A 26929-nucleotide genomic window follows, 5' to 3' on the forward strand; every position below is an offset into this window, starting at 1 on the left:
AATAAAGTACTATGTGATCTGGTAATTACATGTAACTTAGTTTAGAAAGAACTCCCTTGAAAACTTTATAAGATTAAAAAATATACATAAGATTATTCTATAATATTTAATCATATATTAGATAAAACATATGAACCTAGAAACATATATAAGATTATTCTATAATATTTAATCTAACTGGAAAATTGCACTTATTTATAGGCCATTACAACGAATCACCATTGGAGGATTGCTTGCTGCCGTTTCTTTTGTAGTTGCTGGATTTCTGGAGCTGGGTGTTGAGGTAATTATCCTGACTTAGTATTTCGCCAAATAGACTAATTTTTTATCAGTTTTATTTGCATCTATTTAGATCATGAGCTAGTGAAATCAGTTAATATTGCAAGCAGGATCTTAAATTATTTTGTATGTAATATTATCAAACATTTTTTTTATTTAAAAGTATATTAAACTGCAGGAAAATTAAGAAACTTTGTTCTTCCATTTGAAATTGTTTATTGATTTGCATATAGACAAAATGTACAGTGTACTGAATAAAAAACGGACTACCCTGAATAACTTTTGATCTAATGATTGGATCTTCATGTTCTAGGGCTCATTCTTAGTGGTTCAGAGAGGTGACTTCAAATATGTTAATTAATTAGTACAGAAGATATTTTAAGTCACAAAATCAGACACAAAAAACATACTTTCTTTGAATAAACATACCTTTTTCCCCACAGATTCCAGTTTCTGTCCCCCATAATATAGGGACTCGCATATCTCGAGAATTTTTTAAGCGAATTGAAAATTTTTTGCACACACTTATAAAATTAGTTTATCCAAAGGTAATTCTATGCAAAAAATAAATTTTAGTATATATTTATTATTTTTTATCATTTTATATAATAATAGTCGAAAAAAATGTTTGAATTGTAAGGTATATTATAAGGTATAATATTTTTACATTATTTTAAAGTATATAATTTTGCATGGCAAAATAAAAAATTTGAGTGAAATAGGTTGAATATTTCCTGAGACATAGGATTTTAAAGAAGTTGTATAGTTGAAAATTGATTCCTCAGGAATTATTCAACCGATTTTGCTCAAATTTTTTAATTTGCCATTTAAAATTATATACTTTAAAATGATGCTGGAAATTGTATACCTTACTATTCAAAATTTTTACGATTATTATTAAATAAAATAATAAATATATACACTAAAATGTATTTTTTGTATAGAATTATCTTTGGATAAACAAATTTTATAAGTATGTGCAAATTTTTTTTTGATTCACTTAAAAAACTCTTGAAATATGGCTAAATACGCAAGAAGTAAAATCAACATTAAGGGGTCCAAATTTTGAACCGCTCTCCCGACCAAACTATGAGTACCACATTTCTCAAATTAAGGCTACCCCCTATATTTCGGGGGTCAGTAATCCGAATCAGTCCAAAAAAGGCATGTTTATTCAGAGAAAGTACGTTTTGGGGACTGTTTTTGTAACTTTAAATCTCGTCTGCACTAATTATTTAGCATATTTAAGGTCATTTCCTTGAACCATTAAGAATGATTGTGGAACGTGAAGATCTGATCATTAAATCAAAAGTAATTTAGAATGTCCTCTTTTTTGCCGCACTGTACATATAAAATTTTAAAATGGTACTTTACATTAAAATATGACTTTGAAAGTGATAAGTCCAGTTTTAAGTTATATTGATCTAATTTCTTTTTTTTAAAAAAAGAAGAATACTAGTGTTGAGGTTATTTTTCACTGCTCTTGTTTAGCCCTAACCCTTGTTTGATTCTTTAAGCCTCAACAAGAAACATAAAAATTTTCTTTTTTTGGTGTGGATATTTTGCTTAGTCTATTTTTTGTATTTAAACAAGCAATGAATTAAGAGTTGGAAACATCAAAATTTCAAATATCTCTACACTGCAGTTATTACAGATAAGAGTCATCCTGATATTTTCATACATACATCATTATAAATTTATTAATAAATATTACTTTATTTTCAGAGTACTTTACCAGTCCTACCGCAACCTGGTTTTAGTGAACTAACCATTATGAATTTAAATCCCTGCACAGTCAACATCACTGAACCTGAACACTATCTACTTAAAGCAAATGAAGTAATTTCTTTGACAATTTTACTCATTTTGATATCAATTTGTCGTTGATTTTCATAGTTTGAAGAAACATTGATTGTATTAATGCTAAATGTTAACTATGCTAAAATGTCTTTGATTTAATGATTTGTAATACTTAATTATTAAAAATGTAATCAAATTTATTTTACACTTAATCATAAATGTTAATCTTAGGTCCTTATCATTTTTCTTAAATAACATTTTCTTTTATCGTTCTTGGTAAATCACTGTTTCTCTGTTTTGAAAATAAGCATATCTGATTTTGAAACAATCACAGTAAAAGCTCTAATATCCAGAATATAGAAGAATTGGACTATTTCATATAAGCAAACATTTTTGATACTTCAGTGCTGAAAATCTAATTTCTTTCATTTATCCTAATTTTTCAGTAAAAAAACGCTGCAGCTTAATAATTACAAAAGTTTATCAAAATTGATGCTTATATTAAATAAAGGTAAATATTATGAAAAAAACTGAAATTGCTAATCTAATAAAATAAAAATAATAAACTGAAATTGCTAATAAAAAAAAATGCAAAGAATAACAAAAAAATAAGTTTTTAATTCTTAACTCTTATACTTAATTACTATCTGTCATCTTGAACTAATAATGAAAAAGCACAGATTTTTTTATGATTCCAATAAGTTTTGCGTCAATTTTTTTTTATTAACTACCAAAAATTTTGGTTATTTAAGCTTTGCAGTTATTTGAATTCGAAGTAGGCAGTCTTTTACTGCATTTAAAAATAAACTTCGTTCTTTTGTTTGTTTAGATGTATAAATCTTTAAAGTAACCTCTGAAAAAGAACTGCGTGTTTCTTGATGGTAGCAAGGATAATGTTTCAATTCAAATAAAAAAATGGCAGGCTTGCTATAATTGAAAGAAAATGATAAAGGAAATCAAATGTTTGTGATTTTAAAGTATTTGGGCTATCCGTGACATTATTATGTATACTTATAAAAAGTAATCAAAAGTATTTAAATATATTTTAGTAACGCTTTTATATTACTGTAATGCTAAGTTAATATAATTTATTTCTTTGATAATATGTCATATTTATTATTTTTATTTAAATCATGTTAAACACAACTGAATTAAATATGAAAATGAACTTTACAACGGCAAAACTGAGGGGTTAAAACAAGCACACCATATTCAGATTTATTAAGTTTTATTAAAAAGACCCCCATTTTAAATCATTAAAGTTAATTACAATTAATATCATGCTATCGCTAGCTGCTAACACCCAATACACATGTTAAGCATTGTTTGGAAATTCATTTTTAAAAAAAAAAATATAGGATTATGTTCTTTTTACTTGATGAGTTCATTATATATTTTTAAAAAAAATATGTATATATATTTACTTCAACTAATTATCGCATTAGTTAATAAAATTATGTAACAGAAACATAATTAACATGAAAAGAAGTTAACATGAAGAAGTCAATAACAAGTTAGTGTAAAATATTTTAAAGATATATATATATATACCACAATAAAAACACAAGAGAAAATCGAAGAAAATTAATAAGTTTTATTAGCTGTGCATAAGCTGCAAGTATATAGAACTCATAAAATAAGCTAAAATATTGAAAAAAAAATGGAAAATAATAAAAAATAATGACAAGAAAAGAAAATTATTTAAAAAAATTTTTCAAAAGTATTTAAAAATATATAATTTTTGATATCTAAAAAAAAATTAAAAATCCGGAAAACAAAACAAAGAAAAGATATAATCTCTTAATAATCGTGTAGGCTGATGAAGAGATTTATATCTTTTCTTTGTTTTGTTTTCTGGATTTTTAATTTTTTTTTTTTTTTTTTTTTTTTTTTTNTTTTTTAGATATCCAAAATTATATTTTTTTAAATACTTTTGAAAAATTATTTTTAATAATTTTCTTCTCTTGTCATTATTTTTTATTATTTTCCATTTTTTCTCAATATTTTAGCTTATATATATATACATAATTTATTATTAATTATTGTGTTTATTATTAAACTTAATTGCTTATGCAATTTTTTATATCTTTTCCAAGTATATAAATTAAATTTTTATTTCCTTTAGGAAAAATAACAATAATATTTTTTTTTTAGACACACTCTTTTAGAGACCTAAAATTTAATGACACAAAATCTTGGACTTTTATGGCTGTTGAAGGAGAACCAGGATGTGATTTTCAGAAAACTGTTGAAATTACTAATAAGAAATCTATCCAAACTGCATTTCTACTTAATGACGAAAATCAATTTGATATACAAATAGTATGTATACACCTTAAATCTTTTTTTATAATGAGAGCATTCATTATAAACTAATTTAAAATATTTCCTAACAACTTTTGTACGTATAAATAAATAAATTAAATAATACAAGATAAGCTTTATGATTATATTTATTGTTATTAACTGTGAACTATATAATATACTGTATTATATTAACTGCAATATACTGTGTTATATTAACTGTAACTATATAATTATTTATTAACTGTATTATAATTAATAATATTGACTATAATTTATTTGATCAATAGTGGTTGCTTTCCCACAAGCAAACTAGTGTTTTTCTTAATATGATTTCATAGAGAAAAGTTGTTTGATTATGGCACAATTTTTTTCGATAGCAATTTGAAAAATTATGGGGTTAAGCTCCGTGTATGTATAAAAACTTCTGGTAAAGCAGAATCCTGCTAAGTATACAGTGCCAAAAATCAATCCATAAAGTAAATGATTAAACAATTCACACATTCCCTCAGCATTGAATGCAATTACAAACCTGCAAAATATGGTTATTTTATACTTAGCATATATTTTATTAGTATATTTAGCATTACTTTAAGGTAATCTCTTGGTACAACAAGCAGGTTTTATATTTTATTTTGTTTTCTTTACTAAAAAGGCATAATAACCCTGCTTGGATGTGTAATCCATCGTCAGTTATTAAGGATTAGGACAAATAAGCTGTTAAGGACAAATTCTCCATGTCTCCTACACTAATATTTTTCCTAATTGGATATTCTTAGTAATAACCAGATAAGTTGATTAATGTGAAATTTGTGTATCGTAAAAATTTATTTATTTAAATACTAGTTTATATTTTTTTTAAAGAAAAAGAAAGTGAAGAGAGAATAGAAGACTGCTTCTTATATACAATGCATGCATAAAGTATATAATAATTCTCATATTTCATATACAACGCAGGCATAGTATACAATGCATTTCCTTCGCTTCCAGTTACGTATATTAACCTAAATTTACAAATATAATATTGTTTTTAAATGATAGTTCATTTGCAAAAGTGTATGAAAGAATATAATTATATTACGATATGTATTTATTAAAGCATTTACAAATTAATATAGAATCACGCAAATTATTCTTGGTTTTATTTAAATTGTGATATTTAGTATGAATATTGGTATCTCAAAAACTTATATGCATCAAGCATTTAAATAGTACATTAATACATCAAGTGGAATTTTTCTCAACTCCAACGTCCCCCTGTTTCCAACTGTGCTTATTTTTTTCTTATCATGATTATCTTTCGTATTTCCACACCTCCCTAAACATCCTACCTAAATATAATAGCTTTAAGTAGAAATTATTCAATTTGATTTACTTTTTAGTAAAAGAATAATAGAACAAGAGCATCTTTTTACTGAATTTTACTTATTAAAATATTTCGACAAATAGAATATGAATGATAACATGATTCTATCGGCAAAATTACATTAATTATTATTAACAAATAATAAAACTAGCAGTGATGTCTCAGCGGTTAAGGCTCTGAACTGTCATTATGAAAAACTGGATTCAATCTAGAGTGGTGGTTTGAAGCCCACCCAGCTTCATGGGTACCAGCTTCATGGGTACCAGCTTGATGGGTACCAACTTGTCTGGGAAGTGAAAGAGGCTTGTGTGACCTCATAGTAAGCCATTGGCCCTGAAATAGCAGAGCCTTAACCTCCATGTTTCCTCTAGCCCATGATGGGCTTTTAGGGGAAATGCTTTATATAATAAAATATTTTAACTAATTGTTAATAATTTATCATTAGTTTTTGTCTTGTTAAGGGTGTTTTTGGAAAATTTTTGGCATTGTAAATTTTAAAATATATATTAATTATTGAAATTACTTAAATGAAGTTGGAGTGATGAAGCATTTCACACTGAGTGTTTTGCATTCGTGTAGAAATTTCTGCTCAATATACAACTTTCTTATTAATTAACAAGGAAAAAAACTGATTTATTACAGCAGCATCTTGACGCCTCGTAAACTCCCAGTCAGTTTAGAAAGCTTGCATTTAATGGTTAAGAATAACTGAAAACATTTAAATACAAGGTTTAAGAATAACTGAAAACCAATGGTTAAAAACAACTGAATGCCAAGTCCCTAAACTGTAGATAACCATTTTCTTGAATTGAACTAAGTCAATTTCAGTTTATTTAAATTTAAAAATTTGTTATTTTGTAAGTTAAGTCCCAAACAATAATATTGCTGAAAATTTATAAATATACTTATAACTTCTTAGGTTTATGAGTTTTTACAGATTTCTTTTTGTTTATAAGTTGCTACAGAGATATATGTTGCATGTTTTTAATACTAACTTTTCATTTTAAAGGGTGCAGATGAAAAATCTAAATCAAAGGAAGCTCTGGCTAAAGTTCGAATATTTTTCTCAATTAAAGATATTCCTATAAACGCTACATTTAAATTTGTTGGGCCCAAAACATATTTTGTTTCACCAGATAATGAAACTGGAAGTTCTGACATTGGTCGAACAGATTATGCATCTTTTGAACCTGGAAAGTAAGTATTTCAATTGTACACTAAAAACTATTTTTCCTTTATCACTCAAGGTCCTTTTAACAATTAACAAAATTAATGTAAGTTTGCAAGATATAATTCAATATTTACATGCTTATCATGTACCTAAAGTTCACTAAATGGACTTCAGACATTATGCATGCAATTCTTCTGCTAATTCACAGAATTCTGTGAATCTCAAGACCTTTGATTCGCGGAAATCTGTAAATCAATAATTTATATTCCAACAAAATTTTCTTGTAGTTCCGCCCGTTTAAAATTTAAATTTCGTTACTATGCAAAATCTTGTAAATGAAACATGTATTCTACAATTTTTTTCTTCCTCATTTCTCACTCAATTCACCTTTTTTCTTTAATCCCAACAAGTTTTTTTACGCAAAATAAAAAACGAAAAATACAACTTTGAATAAGCTTCAAAAACATGAGATTGGGAAGAAATTTCCATAATAATTTCGGTTGGAATTAGTAAACTACTCAGGCAAACACAAAAATATAAAATTCATATTCTAAAATGTAATTCGGAAATGACAAAAATTTAAAAGATCGTTCGCAAGAAGAAATGGTGTTTTTATTTTAACGAGTAACAATTTTGATGCAAATTCCAATTTGCATCAGAAGAATTATTTAATAATTTTTATATATTTGCTATTCAATAGCTATTAAAAAAATTGTTGGAGTTGATAATGTTTGCAAAACATTCAGAGATTCCACAGCAGTTCAGCTTTCAGAGTCTTGAGATATGACCTTCATAGAATTGATTAATTAAGTGCCTGTCCCATTAGGGCACCTACTCGTTCAGTTAATTATTCAGTAATAACTCATTCAGTAATAATTTTGAAGGGATTGATCAGGTATGGGGGCATACACAAAATTGAAATTAAAAAGACCAAACTAATTAAAAATCAATATTTAAAATGATGAAATGAAAAGGATTAATACTCCTCCAAATAACCTCTCATCTACTAAATAAGGTTTTTAATTTATTTTTATATGAAGATGTAAATATTTTAGCACTTAGAGTGGGAGGTATTTTATAAGTGGCATTGGTAACTGAAAGGCATCTTTTGTGATGAAAGAATAAATTATTTATCATTAACTTATAGTAAAGATAGTTTATGCATTTGATTTATAATTCTAATGTTATAAATTAATGCTAATTTTAATGTTAAGTACTTTTAACAAATTAAACTGCCTCATATATATGGGATGTGATTAGAAATAATTGCAAACACATTAATTTTCATGTCTCAAAAATTTGTTCATTTATATATGTGGGCATTACGTTTGTATATTTCTATTGATAGATTTAAAAGAAATTGGAGAAAAAAACAGTTTTGGTCCTTATTTTCACATGCAAAATAAAGTTTTAAGTTGCATGGAAATGTTATGCCTACATAAATAGTTCATACATTTAAACTTTTATGAAATGATTATGTAAGTTTAAACATAGCTAATAAGTGTGTTGTCTAAAATCTTAATCATTTCACTAATTTATTTATTTAGTGATTCATAGGCTAATTTATAGGTGCAAAAATAGATTTTTAACATATTTCTTTTAGTGCTATACACTTTTATGAAGAACAAATATTTTAACCTTCAACTTTTTATGACTTTCTCGACAGCATTTAAGAAATTTTCAAATATTTGCAATTTTGTTAAGTCTTAGTAATGCACTTTTATTTAAAATAAGAAATAAAGTACATAAAAAATAACTGAGAAAATATGTTCCTTTACATTGAAATAACATCAATGTCTCATGAGTGTACATTCGCATTTGAAGGTGACACAACCTTTATGAATAAAAACTCTCTGCTCTGGAGCATCAGACATGACTCTTATTAACGCCGGGCCGCAGGGGCATTCTCACTGTGTCCATTGATAGGCCCCTGAAGATTTGTACCAATCAGGTTCAAATAATTAGTCACGTTTAAAGCTTGTTTCTTTACTAAACTAATGCTAAAAGTAGGCATTGCTACAATTATTGTTATTTAGTTGTGCACTTCTTACTACAAAACTTTTTTTGAAAAGTAGCACACTATACTACAAACTATGAAAAAAGAAACTACAGTCGTTTTAAAATATTAGTCTATAATTAAATATTAATAAAAAAGTTTTAAAATATTAATCTACATTTAAACATTAACATAAATGTTCATTAACACAGATATCACAGCATATACATAAACTTGTATATGCTTTGACATACTTTCTCACGATACAAGTTCATTTTTTTAATTTTAGCATAGAAAATGAGAAATCATATCTTTTAAATGGGTATAGATTTTAGTAAATATGAAATATAATTGTTTTGATAATACTAATACTATTTTTATTTGTGAACTAATTAATCTTTCATTTATTTAAAGAGAGATTTATAATTATATGGCCTGCCTTCATGTAAAAATATGAAATGGATTAAATATTTTAATTAGGGAGTTTGATGTTAGTATTTACATAAATAAATATAGGCAGATTTTTTAAAATTCTTCCTCTGACTCTTCTTTTTCTATAAGAATCCTCTTTCTGTTTTTCAGTGACTTTCTGTGTGTAGCAAAATGCTCTTTTCTTCATTTAACACAGTTTCACCATTTACAATATATAATCCAAACCACATAAGTTAATATTGTATGATAAATTTTTATGATTTTATTAATTTTTAAGTTTTAAAGCTAGTATGCAAATGAATATCAATCCATTTCATTATCTTAAACTGTTTCATTTTGGGTTGGAAAATAAAATGAGTGAGCAAAGCAATATGAAAAGAACTGTGAAAGCAGCGAGCAATAGGAAGCAAAGGTTTAACCAATTATATATTTAGGATAAAGTATAAACAAATTATGCATTAATGGTGGGATATTAAATAAGACTAGGGCAGAATAAACAAATGAAGCAATCTGAAAAGAACTAGGTAGGCAGTTCCGGAAGTTAGTGAGTGATAGTAAGTTAGGGGGAACCACTTTCTTTCCATAAATGAAAAAGATTAGTTAATGAATTTAATACATTATATTATCACTTTATGTTTATGTTAATATGTACATATTTTATACATTATGAAATGAGCCGGGATAGCCTGGTCGGTAGGGCGCTCTTGGCCCATGTCCGAGAGTTCGTGGATTTGAACCCCGCCGGCCGAAGACTCCCCGTGTAGTAAAGTGACTGATTCATGTTAAATCTGTCAAGTCGCAAAAGTCCTCCTTGTTCCCATAACAAATCAATGCCTCTAGGGGTACTGGATTGGAGATCGATCGTTCTCTGATTCAGGTCAAAATTATGATCTGTGTATGAATGAATGGATGTATGAATGGGTCCGCCCTGTAAACGGGTGCGAGGTATGGTGTGGCAGAAGTCGAATTCTTGGCCATAGATGGCACCACTGAAAAACAAGAAACGCACACCCTGCCTTAAATTTGCTTGGTTTCACCAAGCAGGCTTGCCCGTGTGGCAAGTGGCATTAGAAACAACAATAATGAAATGAATAGCAAAGTTAATTTAATAATTAATCAAATTACTTTTTCTCAAACCAGAGACAGTATTAAAATTATGAATAATATCTTGAGTAAGGTCTAAAGATCAAGATTAGCCATAAAAAACAATAATGTATTACTTTTAAGTTGGTATACAATGTTTATCTGAACAGTTTGGAACTATTAATTAGAAATTATTGTGTATTTAAAAAAAATTCTGATTTCTATGTAATTAAAGATAGTTAACTTGAAATTATAGATAGTTATATAAAATATTATCTATAACTATTGTATATTTTTATTCTAGCTATAAATTTTATTTGCCTTTCAATGAAAGTTCCCACTTAGAAGACCTACTTGGAGAAGCTAAATTTCAGTCTGGTGGCTCTTATATTGTTGGAATTGTTAAAAGTGATGAACACTCGGTAAGTTTTTACTTTGGTTGAATATATTTGTGTATCTATACATAATGTGATAAAAATTACAAGTATTTATTTTATTCTTTTTGTATGCCTATAGTATTCCTTTGTTAGTTAGTTCTAACTTTACTTATTAAAAAAAAAGGTGTTCCCACAAGGGGGTCTTAAGAAGAGTGCATTCGCCCTCTCCTGGAAATCCAATAAATTTAAAATTATATTTTGTTTTCAAATGTTTATAATTTTTTATTTTAAATAATAAGAATTTTTCATTTTGTAATGATAAGTCATCATATTGAATTCACACTGAACCAGTGTTGTTTTTTTAGTTGTATTTAAAGTCGGTTGCCTTTTTAAAAAATTTTATACTATGATAAACTAATTATGTTTGCTTTGTTTGTCTCACTCTCGCTAAAAGCAAATAAATAAAACATAAAAAATATATTTTTAGGCAAACACCACTGCTTTTTTTGTGCTCATACCATGTTAAATTTAAATAAATCATAATTTTCATAGAAATTTAAATGTTAAAATTTTAATTTTTTATCAATTACTTTTCTTTTAATAGCGTTAAATTAATTTATTGAAATTGTGTGTGTTAATTTTAATGCTCACACAAAAAAAAAAATTTAGAATTACAAAAAATTTGTTTATGCACAATTTTTTAAATATTTGTAAAAATTGCACACCCCTGAGAAATTTCTGTGGGTATCTTTGAAAAGAAAAAACAAGTCATTGGCAAAGAAACCTTTTTTAAGTTGTTAAAATGTTTTTACATGCTTATTTTCATTCATGTGTAATGTTAAAAAATTAAATGTTAAATCTAATTTATTGATAGATCTTAAATAAAACGAACAATTATTTAAAAACTTTCTCACAGAAATTGAAATAATATTAATTTAATTAGCCTAAGAAGATGAATACTTCACATGTGTGATGCCATAATAGGCATTACTCATTTCCAAGCTTTTAAAATTTCTTTAATTTCATAAATTTATTTTTTTAATCATTCTTAATCCAATTTTAACTAAATTAAACTAATTATTTAATTTTATTAAATTTTATAAAATGCAAATATAAATATTTTATTCTTTTTTTAACTATTCCTTAGGCTGCTTTATTTCTCTAACCACAACAATGTTTCAGTTACAGGTTTATATTAATTTCTCACAGTGTTTTTGGTGATTAAGATGTAGCCAAATTATTTAAATATTAACATGAGATATCATAAAGTTGGCTGAATTGGCTTTTCTTTTGACAGTGTCCTTTTTCGATAATGTGCCAATAATGGATCTTTCCGGTATTACAATGCGTTAATTAAATACCACTTTTAATATGGTGTTTAACTAGGCAGGTGATGGGAAATTTATCTCCTATGGCGTCTCCTTATTGATATTATTATGCAAAATTTATTATTTCATTTAAAAAGTCATTTGGATAAAATATTCTTTTAATTTTGTATCTTGAACTCTACAACTATTAATGAATAAAGGTTTCATTATAATTATGATCCTGTTTTCATCATCATCTTCAATTAGATCATCTTATATCTCCAACCGGACCAATATTTACATTATAATATGTTACAAACCTATATTATTTTCCAGAAAGACATAAAAAATCCTTTCCAAACTCAAATTCTCTTTATCATATTTTATTGGGAGAAAAAAAGCTAGATGTACTTTTATGGAGCTTCAAACCCTTTCAATAGAAATATGCATAATCTCATAAATTTGAGTCTTATAATATTTCCATATGGTATATTTAAGATTAAATTAATGCTTTGAAAGCAAAACATATTGTATATGTATACAAATAGAAATTTTATTAATTTTTATTGTATTTTTATGGCAAACTTATCTTTGACTAAATAATTTTTTTCTTGATTATTTTTGTTTTTTGATTTCTTTTACCAATGTTTTTATAAATGTATCATCTGTGAGCGTTTTATTCTGGAAATTGTTCAAAATATGTATGTATGAAAATGGACATAGCTCAAAATGCATATTTAAGAAAATAGTCACAGATCAAGAAAAGCAGTTAAAAAAATGGACACAGCATTACATTCCATTTTTCAAATTACTCTCATAAGTATATTTTTTTAATTAACTAATAAATCCAAATTTGTAATGTAATGTCATCCATTTGGATAAATCACTTTGTATATTTTTTCAATTTAGAGTTTTTCGAAATAATTTAAAGGTCTACTATTATTTTTACATGGTTACTATTTGTTCTTAAAATCATAATAGTGGTGGGAATTATTAGTTAATACTTTTAGAGATTTTGTATTTTAAATGCCACTTTATTGTTTAGAGATTATTAAGATAAAAGATCGCCTGAAAAGTTAAACCTGTATTATACTCAGCCAAACCGACCCCGGAACTCTGTAATGATTATGCTTGTTAAGTGTTCAAAAAGAATGTGAAATTCTTGGTTGAGTTGTATAAGTTTGGACCTAACGTTAAAAAAAGCACATTTTGTACTGTGTCAATTTCCTTAAATATGCATTTCGTGCCATGCCTTTTCTCTTAAATAAGCATTTCAAGCTTTGTCCATTTTTTTAAACATGCATTTTAAGCTACATTTGAAATATAAAGCTCATTGACGATATATATATGTATAAACATATATACAGAAATCATAAAAAAAAAAATTAGAAACAAATACCCCAAAAATTGTTTTATAAAATTGTTGTAAATGTTTAATGGAATCAAATGAAGCAAATTAAATAAAATTAGATCTTGAAAAAAGAACAAAAAATGCAATAAATAAAAAAATAAGGTGATTGATTTTGAAGTTTATTTTTATTATATATTATGCTCGTATATTTTTTTGTAAAATGCATATTTTGATTAATTTTTGCCATTAAAAAATAATCATATTAAAGAGCATAAAAAGTGTGCCATTAAAGAGAACACTTCAATTTATTTAAATATGCAATAAAAGCTTGTTTTTGGTGTAATTCCACACAATTTATTTTGATGAAAATATTTAGAATATTTCAAAATTATGGATGAACAACTTTTCTCAAGTGAAAAGATTAGACTTTTCTTAACAAGTACAGCAAATTTTTGCAAGCATGGGCACAAAAAAGTACTTTGATTTCGTTATAAAATAATAATAAATATAAAAAAATTAATAAAAAATAAAAGTAGGATAAGTAAAAAATGTTTAAAGGATAAGAAACAAAATTTTTTCTTGATTTCAACAGAAAAGTAAGTTTGAAAAGAACTTGGAAAAAATAACAATTTCAGCAAAGAATAAACTAAATAACTTTCGGTAAAAGTAGGCAAATGAGAATTAAAAAAATTTAAGCATAATAAATATACTAAATTTTATGACTTTGTTTTATATTCCATTGAATACTAATAATACTTCTTTTATTTTTTCAGAATTTATTAATAACCACATTAGTACTACCTAATTCCGTTCCCATTTTGCTACAAATACCACAATATGTAATCCTTACTGCGGCAGAAATTATGTTTTCCATTACAGGATTGGAGTTTTCATATTCTCAGGTTTGTGCTTCGTTCTAAAAAAATCATGTTTAGTTCAATATTGAATATTTAGTTTAAAATACTATTATTCAAATTTTAGGCTCCATTATCAATGAAATCTGTCCTACAAGCTGCTTGGTTATTGACAGTTGCATTTGGCAATTTAATTGTTACTATAGTGGCAGAAACAGAACTTGTAGAAAAAAAGGTATGTATTTACTAGAGCTTTAAATGTAAATATTTGATTAGATAGATTATTTTTATAAAAATCAGTCAAATTGTTTTTTGTAGGAAAATTGTATTTTAAGATTTAATATTCAATATGAATATGAAAAAAAAAATACCTAATATGTATTTACAATGAACCTACAATATATTTCATTCAATATTTGATTAAAAAATTAAGTTTAATACAAATTCTGTAAATGAAAGCCAGAGTGATAAAATATCTTCCTTGTATTTTTAAGCAATTATAAGCCTTTACGTTTTTGAGTTTTTTTCAGTCCATAGTTGTTATTTATAAAAACTGTCTCGAAGAACTCATTCAGAATCTTGAGTTGTAGCAAAAGTACTTTTAAAAAAATAAATAAATAAAATAAGAACCTATATTTAGAGGATATAATATATCCCTATTAGAATCAAAAAATTTTAGAGCAATTTTAATTAACAATTTATGTCCAAAACAATACAAGTTTTATCTGCATCCATCTGGCTACAGTAAAAACTATAACTGCATATGATATTAGTGCTATAGATATCTTAGTTCAAAATAATTTAAAGAAAAAAAATTAAGGTATTAAAAATATAGCATGCATATTAATTAAAGATTTAATACTTATTTTAGAATTTTAAAAAATGGATCCAGAATTCAATAAAAATATGAATTCTTTACATTATGGAAATGTCTGAGTAATTGTTCTATTCTTTGATGAGATATTTCTGTTACAAATTTGAAAAATATGGTAACAAAAAAAATTTACAACAAATTTAACATAGAGTAAATTTATTTTTACTTATATGATTTCAGAAATGCATTTAATTTTTATGCTCCTTAAAAATGTAAGAAATGTTTATGCTCTTTAAAAATGTTGAAATTTTTTTTTTAATTTAAGAAAAATATATACATGTACTTTAAAGACTAATTATTTAAAACCAGTAAATATTTTTAACTAAAAGATAAAAATAAATTACTTCTGACAATATCACATACAAACTTAAAAAAGAAAGTTTGTACTTAAATAATTCAATTAAGTTTTAATATCCTAGTGAAAAAAAAAATGAATTTAAAACTAAATTTGAATAGTTATTTGGACTTTCTTTTCTGGCTTAATATAAATTAGTGACCACATATTGATTTGCTGGCTGAAAATACTAAACTAAAGCTTTGAAAAATACTTTTATTATTTAAGGGCTGAAGAAATACAGTAATGGATCACGTATTTAACTAAAGGTGATACATTTTTTTGTAATAAAACTGCTCCGTAGCTTTGTTTTGAACTAGATTACATCACTTCACTAAATTTTATTACCTACTTATAAATCTTTGCTTTTCTCCAAAAATGCTCTCAACAATGAGAATATGGCTTATTTTTATATTGCTCCAAGCTCCAAGTCTTCTACCTTTTAATTTAACAGTTGATCATACGTGTGTGACATTATGTATATATATTTAAAATATAAACTAATATATCTTTATGTTTCCTTGCTCTACAAAATAAAATAATTTTTTTTAGTCCTCTGAATTGTTCATGTTTGCCATTCTTATGGGAATAGATATGCTTATTTTTGCTGTCATGGCTTATTTCTACAAATATGTAAAAGTACATACCTACAGTGAGGAAAGAAGTGGAGACAAATCACGAACAAACACCACAAATGGAAAAGTAAATGATGCTTATGTAGAAGAAACAGACTTTACTAAATGAAAATGAGTCTTTTTCTTTTAGCTTTCTCATGTAAAGAGCATGATCTAATGACAATTGCATTTTTTAAGCAATGAAACTATGTATATCTGTGTAAATTATTATTTTGTAAATAAAGAAGCATTGAAGTGTCTTATATTTATGTGATGTGCAAATGCTGTGTTATGCTGTTAAAATATAAATATTTTACATTTAATGGTATGATAAAAAATTGCTGTATTTATTTTAGTGAAAGAATGTGATTTGAAATAGAAATACTGTTTTAGTTAACTTATTATTTTTTTTACTATTATAAACTTGCTACTAAATGAGACTAAATCAACTAATTTATTATTTATTTATTTTTATAAAAGACTTTTTTAATTCTATATTTCCTTGTAAATTGTTCTGTAGATATGCATCACATTTCCATATGTTTTAAATGTTTTACAAAAAATATTGTATGCTATTAATTCTTTATTAACCAGTTGTATACGGAAATCAATTGAAAAAATATATTTTTATATCAAGCACTAAAAAAATAAATGAAAGCTATATAAAAAGGTATAGCTAAGAATTATTGAACAGTATGTATTTCAAAGAATGTATGCAATTTATGTCAATGTTCTTACATTACAAAAATTTTCATTGTAAGTTTAAATAATTTAATTCCATTTCATATATATATATGCATGTTATAAAACTATCCGTTTATGCAAAATAAAACTAAGCTGAAAGTAAGATTTCTTAAATATTGGAATTTCTAGAAGGTATCAGTTAAAAAATATCAGTTATGCCTCTTTTTGCATTTTTAACATGTGTATTGCATAGAGTAGAAAATTATTTCTAACATTTTGTATACATTTTTAAAGTTGTAAAATATTTTGTCAAATGTAAACACTGAAATTTCTAGAATTTCACTTTAATCTTTTGTACTCTAAGCATCTGTTTTTTTCTTTTAAAATAACTGAAGCATTAAGAAGTTATTGTGTGATATTGTGCGTACCAATTAATAGCTACTACTTTTGTAGGAAAAAAAATTTCTAGTGCAATGACTGTTCAAAATTTTATATCTGATATGCTGTTCATCTTTTTATTATAATAGAATGAATATATAATATTTTCAGAAATTTCTACTAATGATAATTATATTTTTTCATAGCCAATGAGAAAATATTTAGAGGCCAATATTAATCCTTTGCTCAATATTTATGTTTAATACTTATGCTGCTGTTTCATTTTTTAAAAATATATATAACATTTCGTTTTATTTAAACATAATATATTGTACTTCTGTAAATAAAGTATGTATTTTTGTTAAAAATTCAAAAATGTGTACACAGTCTTCCTTTTGAACATAGATTCAAAATATCTATAAAAAAAATTTTGCTACTTCTAACAGAAGTATTTGTATATAATTGTATTTTGTTATTTTTCAATTTTTTGTATGCTTATATATTTTTTTCTTCATATAATATATAAAATGTTAAATAAACATTCCATTTAAATGTCTTATTCACTGTGCTTCAGACCAGTGTTTTATTCACATCGTTTCTAATACCAAAGACAGTTAAAAGCAAATTAGTTTCGAATTCATAGAATCTACAGATAAATATTATACTAAAAAATTTATTTCCTATTAGAAGTATAATTATGAATCCCCATGCTTCATTCCTCTCTTAAAATTTAAGGTCAATAAAAACTTAAGTCATCAAAAATTGTCAATATTTTTATTTCCTTTAATGGATTGTTACCACTGTAAATAGATACAGTAACTTATACATTTATACCATGATTTAAAAAATGAAATGATTTTTATTTACACGATTTTCAGATAAGCACTTTAGGTATTTCATTTTTACTTTTATAAATACCTCTATGCCAGGTTATCTTTGACCACTCACAAGAATTAATACTATGTTTTACAATTTAACACAGCATCAAAGAAAATGACACAAAAAAATAGATTAAATTTCAATATTTATTGGATATTTTAACTAATGCATTTAACTAAATCTTAAAACTTTTTGTGCCTACACTGACATCATATAAAGTAGGCTGTAAAAACTTTCCTTTACAGTCAATGAGGAAAAATAGCGATTTGTTCTTTATTTTGAAAGGTATATAAGATTTTGCTTCTTCTCGAGTACACATGCAGCTGATTTTTCGTAAAGGCACAGATAATTGGCGAGTTCTTCCAAACGGGCCATATGTTAAAATGGTTACAATATCACCTCCTTTGTGCAAAGTAAGTTGTTTGACAATTCTATAGGGCAATGAATATGATATAAAAGCAGTAAGCAAACCTAAAAAAGAATAAAATGAGTGCTCTAAGTATAGCAAATATGAATGAGGAGCAGTGGTGCGCAGACTTAACTTTGGGCCCAGCCTTAGAAGGGTGCAAATTTATGAAAAATTATTGAAAATGAATTCCGAAATAAACCTTTTTTTTTAAATATCACCACTTTCATTTTCAAATTAAAGGCACCATAAATTTTTCAAAATTTTATTCGATTTGCCGATAAATTGAACAGGATGTCTATTACTATCAAGGAAATTTGTTTTACTCAAATGTTTTTTTTAACAAATTGGCAATACATTGAATGAAAAATGTAGGCACTTATCATTCAATGAATGTGATTAAAAACATTAAGTAGAACAAGTTACCCAAGTTGCATTGTTTTAAAAAAAAAATTAAAAAATCTTATGTGATGTAAAATTAAACAATCTAATGCCAAGTGCAGGCAGTTTTTTTAAATCATTTTAAAGTGGCCTCGAGAAACGCCTTATAAGTCTCGTGCCATAATGCAAACAAGCGCAAAAACAAAGTGTGTCCCCAGGTGCTCTGGGCCTTAACAACGTCTCTGATGTTGGTGGTGTAATTGCTGGCACTTAACATAGTCCTAACTGCCAACTGAAGATGAGCCAAGCTTGAAAGTCGAGAAATGTTGGGGATGTTGCGTTTTTGTGTCAAAATACTTAAAAATTCAGTATAACAATTTTAGTTTCTTTTTTGTGTTCTATTTTTTTCTCTTTTCTGTTACAAATCTTTAATAAGGATATTGATTTACTACTCAAATATAAAAAGGCATTTGCTTATTCTTCCACACATATGGCATTTTTTTAGCTGGTCTTAAAATTAGTAAATGTATATTATATAATTTTAGGATTTTGTATCAGGCTAAAAAAAAATTTTAATCTTTGCTGCCAACCAACCAGTGGATGATATTTTAGTGAAGATTGGTAGAATTAGACAATTTAGATATTAAGAGTAAAGAAAAATGGCTAGGAATTAATATTTGTGAAATTAGTGGAGGATATGAACGTACACATTATGCAAAGTACGAATAATATAATTATAAATGTGTACCAATATCCACACAAAATCCCATACAAACATCTTTCATGCAAACTTAATTTTATGATATAAAAATTTATATTAACAATAAATTATAACATTTCACAAAATAAGTACATGATAAAACATATTGTATAGTATTTGATCTAAAGATTAAAGCTTCACATACTAAAATGGAATCTCAATGATTCTAAGAAGACACTTTAAATATCCAATATAACAATAATTAAAAGAGTTTACAATAATAAAAAGAGCACCTGACACGAAACTACAGGTTAAGTTTTATTTAAAGTTAAATATACATTTTATATCACGAGTATAAACTAATCAAATTTTAAAATGTATTGTTGGCGAAGGACTGCAGCTAAAAACTAAGACAAATTTAAATAAAATAAACTGCAGCTGTTTACTTCACCTCAGTAGGTACCTATATTTTTTTATTTTTGTTAATAATTCTTAAATGCTAAATAATTTAAAGATAAAAAAAAAATGTATCTAATTTTTTTTCTTCAAAAATGCTGCAGTTAATCAGGTTTTTTTTTTTTTTTACATCATCATGACATTATAACAGTAAACTTTTTTTTATATTCTCTGCCCTAAATATTCATTGGCAAAACTAACAAAATTATGGTGCATTAACGGAGTTATTGAGGCATTCTTACCCATGATCAAGTAAGAAACTGATTATATAGTCCATATATCCTAGATTGTATAGTCAGTTACATATCCAGGGTTCGCCAAGTGGACCCAATTAGAAAAAACCCGCCCGGGTTTTATTGGGTGGGCCCACCTTGAAAAAACCTACTTGGTGGGTTTTTTCACAAAGTGTTATATATGTATATATATTTAAATTTGGTTGAAAAAGAAGTATTTCCTAATACTATCTATCATTGGGCACATCGTGAAAGTTAACATATATTTTAGAAATGTGCATCAAGCACATGGATGGGTAAATGAAAAAAACTGCTTGGTGCCTCATATACCAAATGATACTAGGTGGAGTTCATATTATGACCGCGTAAAAACTTTTGCCAATAATAACCATAAATATCGAGAGATTGCTCTTGAACATCAAAATGAATCTAATAATATGCCAAAAATATTAAATAATGTTGGGCTTTACCAATAAATTATCAATTTGAAAAATCAGATATCAATTGTTTCTGAAGCTTTAGAAAAGCTTTGTGGGGGGTGGAGTTAATCGACAATACCAACCGTCATCTATCAAAAGGTACCTCGTGATAGAATCAAGTTAGCATGCTTTATATACTAGTGAATGATGTTAAACTTTTGTAGTGGTAGTTACGCCACAGTACTCCCCCACCAGAATTTTATCAGAGATATAATTCGATGAATAGATCTCACTAGTTGCTGTACTTGTGAAAGACCGGGAGAGAGTCACCGGAATCTTTGAGTGCTGAATGTGAGAGGTGTATTAACTTCACAGACGTGGTCGCTCCTGTGTTGCCTTTAGCAGTCGAGTGTATGCTTGCCGACGTTGTGTGTGTGTTTGAGACGAGACTGAGCAACAGCGCAGGAGGGTGAATGATGCATTCACAAATAGCAAGTCAACCTTTCGAAGTGGACTATCCATCGAAGTAGGCGTTACCGTTAAGAGATTACGAAGTGGGCCTTACTTGCGTGATCAAATCACGTCCGAAGGTCACCAATGTGGGGGGCGGAGTTATCGACCATGCCAACCTTCATCTATCAAAAGGTACCCCATGATAGAATCAAGTTAGCATGCTTTATATACTAGTGAATGATGTTAAACTTTTGTAGTGGTAGTTACGCCACAGCTTCAATCAGAAAACATTTCAAATTCAGAAGCTGTTGAAATATGAATTAATTTACTATTGTGTGATGAATTAGAACCCCATAAACATTTTGTAAAAAAGATTCCATCAGGCTGTTCAACCACCTCATTTGGCTGAATAGCCTGAGATTCTAAGGCATATGCATCCTAGATCCCGAAACAAGGGGACAATTTTTAAAGGATGAACAAGAGCAATTAGCAGAAAATTGTCTTTCTAAGCATCATCCAGAATTTCTGCCAGGTGTAATGGCATTCAAAATTTCCAATCCTTAATACTTTCCAAAATCAATGATGCTTGACACTGTTATTCATCAGTTTTCATCAAAAAATAGTGAAAAATTATGGCAAAAAAAAAAAAATTCCAAGTTTCCACAAAATTTCTGCGAATTATTTTTTCTTTACACTCAGCACCAGCATTCTTTGTCTCACACACTTTTCAACTTTCGGTTTGGTGTGGAGTAAACTACGAAATAGATTAGGAATAGATAAAGCTACAAAGCTCGTAAAAGTGTATCACCATCTAAGAGAGAAATGTAGACACTTTGAATCTGCTGTATGATAATAATAATAAATAAAAAAAACGAATCTTTTTTTAAATTAACTCTTAACATTTGCTGACAATTTTTAACTATTTGGAAAAAGTTTATCACCATTAAAAAACAGTTAAAAATTAAAATATTACTTTTAAGATTTTTTAAATATTTTTAAGATTTTATTTGAATATAATTTATTTTATTTCTTTTAATCTTGTTTAAAAATATTAAAAACAAATGAAAAAACATTTTCTATTAAATGATACATTAAACAACAATCAAAGTTATATTTTCTGGTTTTAAAAAAAATAAGCTAAAACTTATTATGTATGCTTTTTTATAATTTTAGGATTAATTTGTTTTTTGAAATTATAAAGTAAAAATTTATCTAAAAATGCAGTCTTTTTTCTAAGGTTAAAAATTTGAAAAATGGGACAAGTAACTGATACTCTTTATAATTATACGTAATTTTAATTCCACTTTCTATTAATGTTTTATAAAAACATGAAAGACCATTAAATATTTATTCAAGTTTAATTTTATTAAAGGTTAAAGTCAGATGAAATTATTTTTGTTTTTATTGATTATAAATTTATTATAAGTAATACATATATATACATAAACAACAAACGAAAACAAAAAGATTAATAAACTTGTTCCTTCTATATTATTATTACATTTACAATTTATAGTGCTTTAGTTAAAAATTATAAAATCTTATGTATTTAAGAATAAAGACTCAAACATGTATTAGTGATAGTGCATTCTTTAAACTTATTTTAATTTTATTATATATATTTTATGTAAACTTCTTAGATTTATTTATATTTTTAAGTTTATGCTACACTTTTTAATAAATAGAAATATTTTTATAGTAAGTAGTTTATGAGAACTAAATGAAAAAACCCAATTTTCCCCGGGTCTTTTCAAATAAAACCCAATTTTCCCGGGGGTTTTTCAATAAAACCCGGGCAGGTTGGGTTTTTTAAAAAATCCCCGGGTTTTTTCAAACCCTGTACATATCCAATTAAAAAATGATACTTTTCAATTTTTCCGATGCAATAAAAGTCAACTGGCGCAAGTAAATTCAACTGCTTTTTTTTGTAGTATATTAGGCAGCATCTACTTTTTTTCAAAAAATAAATAAAGCAGCTGAATTGACGAAATGGAAACTTACTAAAATATGTCTTAAAAAAGCATAAAAGATAAGTATATTAACTTTTGTTGTGTTTAGTAAGTAAGCTCAAGTTATAGACTGCCCGTTAATAAAATGGGATTTTAGGTCCACTTGGCATGCACGAGTTGTTGTGTCCACTCAGCATAAGAAAGCAATAGTAGCAAACAGTTGCTGCAAAGTGACATGGACTGTTACCAAATTTACACAAGAATATATTTAAGTTTAATTATTATTGTATGAAGAATTTTAACATGCTTAATATAATAATTGCTTGATAATATTGTACCCCAGTAGCAGTGACTAATAATAAAGTACATCTAACAACAGTTCTTAATAAAAATAAATATACATCGAAACACTTAAAGATTGATAACTAGAGAAAAAATAATGCTCCAAAATAAATTTTTTGTAGTAAAATATTGCAATAAAATAAAAAAATTCATACATACCAAACCCCATGCAAGTAGCCGCAGAAATCATTCTAGACTTGAAACTTGATAAGTTAACATTCCTCCACGAAGATTTTTCACCGTGTCTTGTGTCAGTATTTCTGAGACTAAAAAATGTACTAGCATAATAACCGCAAAGAAACAACTGTCCAACTCCAAAGAAGGACAGATATTTTAGAAATTTAACTTTATCCAGGGAATATAACAAAACATCTTTCTGTAAGTTCTTAATCTTTTCAGTCGGGAAATAACCAGAAGAAAATCGGAGGTGAAGGAATTGAGACCAAGAAGTTTTAGATGTAAATAAAATTCTAGTATTTAGTTGACACACTAAAAACATTTTTCAAAATATGCCGTGCTCGAATTTAACTTTATTATGGTTGCATTGAAATAAAATATTAAAAAAGTTTCTTATTGTTGATGATTAATAATTAACGATGCACACTTCCTAATAACAATTCATATTTTTTGGCAAATAATCTTTCAAAATTACATGACCCAACGAGTAAGAAGGGGGTAATGTTTGTTTTTATTTTGATAATTTGTAAAACGCTTTTACCTACCTATTTCTATACAATTCAAGGCGTTTAAACCAACCAACAGCCTCAAATTTCTCATTTTTAGCAGGCAGAAAGAGTAGCCCTTTACACATAAGGATCATTCTCACTATATAAGGTTTACAGTTTCCGATCGCCGTCGAGAAAAATGGAAAACTTGCTCGTTCTTCCACGACGACAACCGGAAAAGAGTAACCCGAACGAGAATGATCCTTAAAGTGGCAGTCCACAAATATTCGCGATCGCAACGTTCCATGTTTTGACTCGCCCCCCTTTCCTCTTTCAATTTGTATAGGAATGTGCTAAGATATTTCCCCCTTTCTTAATGGATCGTGTTTTCAATGTGAATGTAAACAATAACAATCCCGCTCTGCTATACCTGCTCTAGTTCCGGTTAGAAAGTTTGTAACTGCTTATTACAGCGTATTCTCCGAGGTGATATTATCAAACGGATAATTTCGTTTTCAATAAAAAAAAGTAAATTAGATAATTTCTGAGCTCAAATCTGCCGTATTTCATAAGATATTATTGTTATTAAATAATTCTGGTGAGTTTGAATAGAAAATTTGTTTTAGTTATTTATAGATATAATGTTAGAAAATATATCTATAGATTTTGAATTGCTCGCTTTTTTTGACAGTCCTATTTGGCCTCTTTTCATTTGTTTATTACTGTTTGTTCTTGTTGCAAGCCAGGGCCGTTTTTATGTTTATAGGGGCCCTGGGCCTGTCATTATCTGGGGGCCCTTTATGAGTAAATTTAGAGAAAAAAAAATTTTTTTCTTGAATAATTTTTAAATTTTTATTTTAGGAGTAAAAAACATATAAATAAATTATAAAAGCTTATATACATTATTTTTATCGAAAATTTAAGGTAACTATACTTTTCGCGCTTTTTGAGAGGCGAATCTTCTATCACATCATCGAAATCAATTTCCTGTAAGACATACATTTTGCTTTGCAGATCAAAATCTGTTAGACTTAGAAACATAAAATTATGCAGGTGTGTAGAAAATATGCAAGGAGTTATAAAAAATACAAGAAAATGCAGTTTGATTATTAGTTTTTTTTTATAATCGCCGTTGAAAGAATGACTCAATTTTGAGCCAATGTTTAACTACGTATCCTTGAAATTTTAAAACCAATCCAGAAGACAAGGAAACTCATGGATCAATACCCAGAGGTATTGAATTGTTAAGAGAACTCGGAGGAGTTTATGACCCCGACAGATTTAACATACACCAGTCACCATTTTATAATTGGGCCGGCTCAATTCGAATTCCCATTCTCACGAACACGAGTCCATAGCTCTACCATCAACCAAGCTATCATGGCCAAATTATTAGTTTATTTTATAACAGTCATTGAGCAGCCCACCAGATTTCGAGTTTACTACTACTAATGTTTAACTCCGTAGCCTTGTAATTTTAAACCCAATCCAGCAGACAAGAGAACTCCTGGATCAAGTAGTGGAAGAAATTTTTGTGTTCGTGGAGGACGTTTTGATGGAACTAGCCCGCATTTGGGTTACATGGAGAGGAAAACCACGAAATCCTCCCATGGTTAGTCTGATACCAAAGGAACTCTAATCCATGATCCGCCTACCACTGAGGATATTTCACGTCAGCACTGTGGTCGGTAAGAGCTGGGTGTATCAATCAGCCATCACTGGGATTCGAATTCGGTGCACCTCATTCGGAGGAGAATACTCTATCCCATGAGTCCAACTTTATTGAGTAATAACTCTGCGGCAGGTACCAATTTTCCAATTTTATTGCTTGGTACCAATTTTATTGATTGCTTCCAATTTTATTGATTTGCTTAAATTTAATTATCTTAAAAATGTAAATGGTAATTCAATCGTAATTTTTGTAGAAAAAAAAGGAAATAAAACGTTTTTCCTCTTAACCAGCAATGAATGCATAAGCAACCACGAGGGTTAGTGAGCTAACAGGAATGAACAGGTAGCGGAGCCTTCCAGTTTTTTAAATAATTGTTAAATTATTAGTTATTAACATGCGTACTTAAAAAAAATAAGAAAAACATTTTTCAGTATTAAGAAATAATTATTAAAAAGTATCATCAGCAGGAATAGAACCCACGATCTCACAGTTTTGTGTAAGATTTCATAATCATTAGCCCCAAATATACACACCTGTCTTGGGAATATTTTTAAATTTCTTTTTTTTTTAAATTTAATAAATTAAGTCCTTTGGATACTTGACATTCTTGAAAAATGCTTTCCAAATTACCATTTTTAACGTTTATAACAAGTAACTTCAGTTCATTTAGAAGTAAACCATACTTCGGCTTATCTTATTCATTTTCAGCTTATGTATATGCACCAAAAATAAATTTAAAACTAGACTTGATATAACACAAGGACTGCAAATTTAACTGTCGGATATAAAACCTTATTTAAGATTGAAAATGATGAAAAATCTACATTCCTCGAATTAAATATTTTAAAAATAGTCTGTTTGTAGGTTATAATATTCGTAATTACCTTACTAATCTTTAATTGTAATGTCGGGGCTCCGCCGATGGAAGACATGTATTATATCAATGGAACACACTAAAGCTTTTTATCAATTAGCAATTAGTTTTAGAACTACAATTATAGAATAATTATTATAAGATTATTATAGAATGAATATAGAATTAATAATTATTATAGAGTGAAAGGTTGTAAAAGACAAATATTTGTTAATGTTTAATATTTAATCTAAGAAAAAACATAACCCATATTGAAATCTAACGAATAGCCCCTGATAAATTTTGTGACTAAAAAA

The 26929-nt window shown here is 27.0% G+C and overlaps 2 protein-coding genes across 8 annotated transcripts in view; one reads left to right on the forward strand and one right to left on the reverse strand.

Moving 5' to 3' along the window:
• Window positions 1-17763, forward strand: part of LOC107445518 (solute carrier family 15 member 1) — a 79245-nt gene extending 61482 nt beyond the window's left edge. For all 7 annotated transcript variants that reach the window (XM_043045767.2, XM_043045768.2, XM_016059927.3 and 4 more), the window contains 8 exons: window positions 202-283; window positions 2005-2118; window positions 4234-4401; window positions 6759-6946; window positions 10736-10853; window positions 14240-14368; window positions 14448-14555; window positions 16081-17763. In XM_043045767.2, the coding sequence (XP_042901701.1) occupies window positions 202-283; window positions 2005-2118; window positions 4234-4401; window positions 6759-6946; window positions 10736-10853; window positions 14240-14368; window positions 14448-14555; window positions 16081-16272 (1099 nt within the window). In that variant the 3' untranslated portion in view covers window positions 16273-17763. The remainder of the gene's footprint in view (window positions 1-201; window positions 284-2004; window positions 2119-4233; window positions 4402-6758; window positions 6947-10735; window positions 10854-14239; window positions 14369-14447; window positions 14556-16080) is intronic.
• Window positions 17764-18211: 448 nt separating this feature from the next.
• On the reverse strand, window positions 18212-24069 carry LOC107445527 (transmembrane protein 223). The gene is made up of 2 exons (XM_016059942.4): window positions 23582-24069; window positions 18212-18554 (listed from the first exon to the last, which is right to left on the reverse strand). Exons 1-2 carry the CDS (start codon window positions 23919-23921, stop codon window positions 18259-18261), a joined length of 636 nt encoding a protein of 211 aa, XP_015915428.1. The 5' UTR covers window positions 23922-24069; the 3' UTR covers window positions 18212-18258.
• Between the last annotated feature and the right edge of the window lie 2860 nt (window positions 24070-26929).

The sequence above is a fragment of the Parasteatoda tepidariorum genome, chromosome 7 (assembly GCF_043381705.1).
Source record: "Parasteatoda tepidariorum isolate YZ-2023 chromosome 7, CAS_Ptep_4.0, whole genome shotgun sequence".
Classification (NCBI taxonomy): Eukaryota; Metazoa; Arthropoda; class Arachnida; order Araneae; family Theridiidae; genus Parasteatoda; species Parasteatoda tepidariorum.